At 62.7% G+C, this 1,167-nt stretch overlaps 1 protein-coding gene across 1 annotated transcript in view; it reads right to left on the minus strand.

Moving 5' to 3' along the window:
* LOC107108039 (protein-glutamine gamma-glutamyltransferase 5-like) overlaps nucleotides 1-1,167 on the minus strand; it is a 28,931-nt gene that overhangs the window by 10,249 nt on the left and 17,515 nt on the right. Inside the window, exon 6 of the mRNA XM_015408423.1 lies at nucleotides 912-1,164. Within this exon, the coding sequence (XP_015263909.1) occupies nucleotides 912-1,164 (253 nt within the window). The remainder of the gene's footprint in view (nucleotides 1-911; nucleotides 1,165-1,167) is intronic.

Raw genomic sequence — 1,167 nt, forward strand, 5'->3', positions numbered from 1 at the left:
CAAAGGAGTCTCAGAGCGGCTGACAAACTCCTTTCCCTTCCCCTCCCCTCAACAGACACCCTCCTGTGAGGCGGGTGAGGCTGAGAGAGCTCTGACAGAAGCCGCTCTTTTTCAAGGACGGCTCTTATCAGAGCTACGGCTTGCCCAAGGTCATCCAGCCAGGTGCAAGTGGAGGGGGAGTGGGGAATCAAACCCGGTTCTCCCAGATTAGAGTCCGCGCACTCAACCACGACACCAAACTGGCTCTGCCCAAGAAGAAGAGAAGAAGTTGGATTTATACCCCATGGCCCTTCACTACCCAAAGGAGTCTCAGAGCAGCTTACAACCTCCTTTCCCTTCCCCTCCCCACAACAGACGCCCTGTGAGGCAGGTGGGGCTGAGAGAGTTCTGACAGAAACTGCTCTTTTTCAAGAACAGCTCTTGTCAGAACTACGGCTTGCCCAAGGTCATCCAGCAGGTGGAAGTGGAGGAGGAGGGGGGAATCAAAACCCGTTCTCCCAGATTAGAGTCCGCGCACTCAACCACTACACCAAACTCTGTGAGGGACTGCGCCGGGTCACGTGGCAGTGGTTTTGAGGGGCTGCAGGAGGCCCCACAAGAGCAGCCCCCACTTGGGCCTTCTGCACAACTGGTCCCCCCCTCCTGCCGCCAAGGAGGGAGGGACTCTCTGCCTGCAGAGGGAGTTCTTCGGTGGGGAGGGGGCTCCGGGGGGGGGGGCTGAGCCAGTGACCTTCTGCAGGCACCACTGAGAAGCAGCAAGGGGCCCGGAGAACCACCACTCTGTGGCTCAGCCCCCCCCCTTCTCGACTGAAGCAAGTTTTGAACCGGAGGGGGGGGACTCCCACCCCCACGCCACACACCCCGATCAGCCACACACACACCCCTTCCCGAGTGCCGCTCGCTGGGCCTACCTGGGCACCAGGCGTTGAAGAGCAAGACAAACTCCCCCAGGAGATAAGAGGCCGCCTGGCCGTAGCCGGAGTCCAGGTGGATCTTGAGCTGGTAGCGCCCGATGGGGGCCCCGGCTGGCGCCAGCACCGCCACGTCTGTGGACCGGGGGCCGTTGGAGACGTAGCCGGCGCTCCAGGCGCCCCTGGCCTCGGGCTCCCCCAGCTCCAGGAGGAAGACGGCTCGGGTGCCAGCCTGCCGCTCCGGCTGGGGGCCCTG

This window comes from Gekko japonicus, unplaced genomic scaffold (assembly GCF_001447785.1).
Source record: "Gekko japonicus isolate JY-2015 unplaced genomic scaffold, Gekko_japonicus_V1.1 scaffold784, whole genome shotgun sequence".
NCBI classification, from domain to species: domain Eukaryota; kingdom Metazoa; phylum Chordata; class Lepidosauria; order Squamata; family Gekkonidae; genus Gekko; species Gekko japonicus.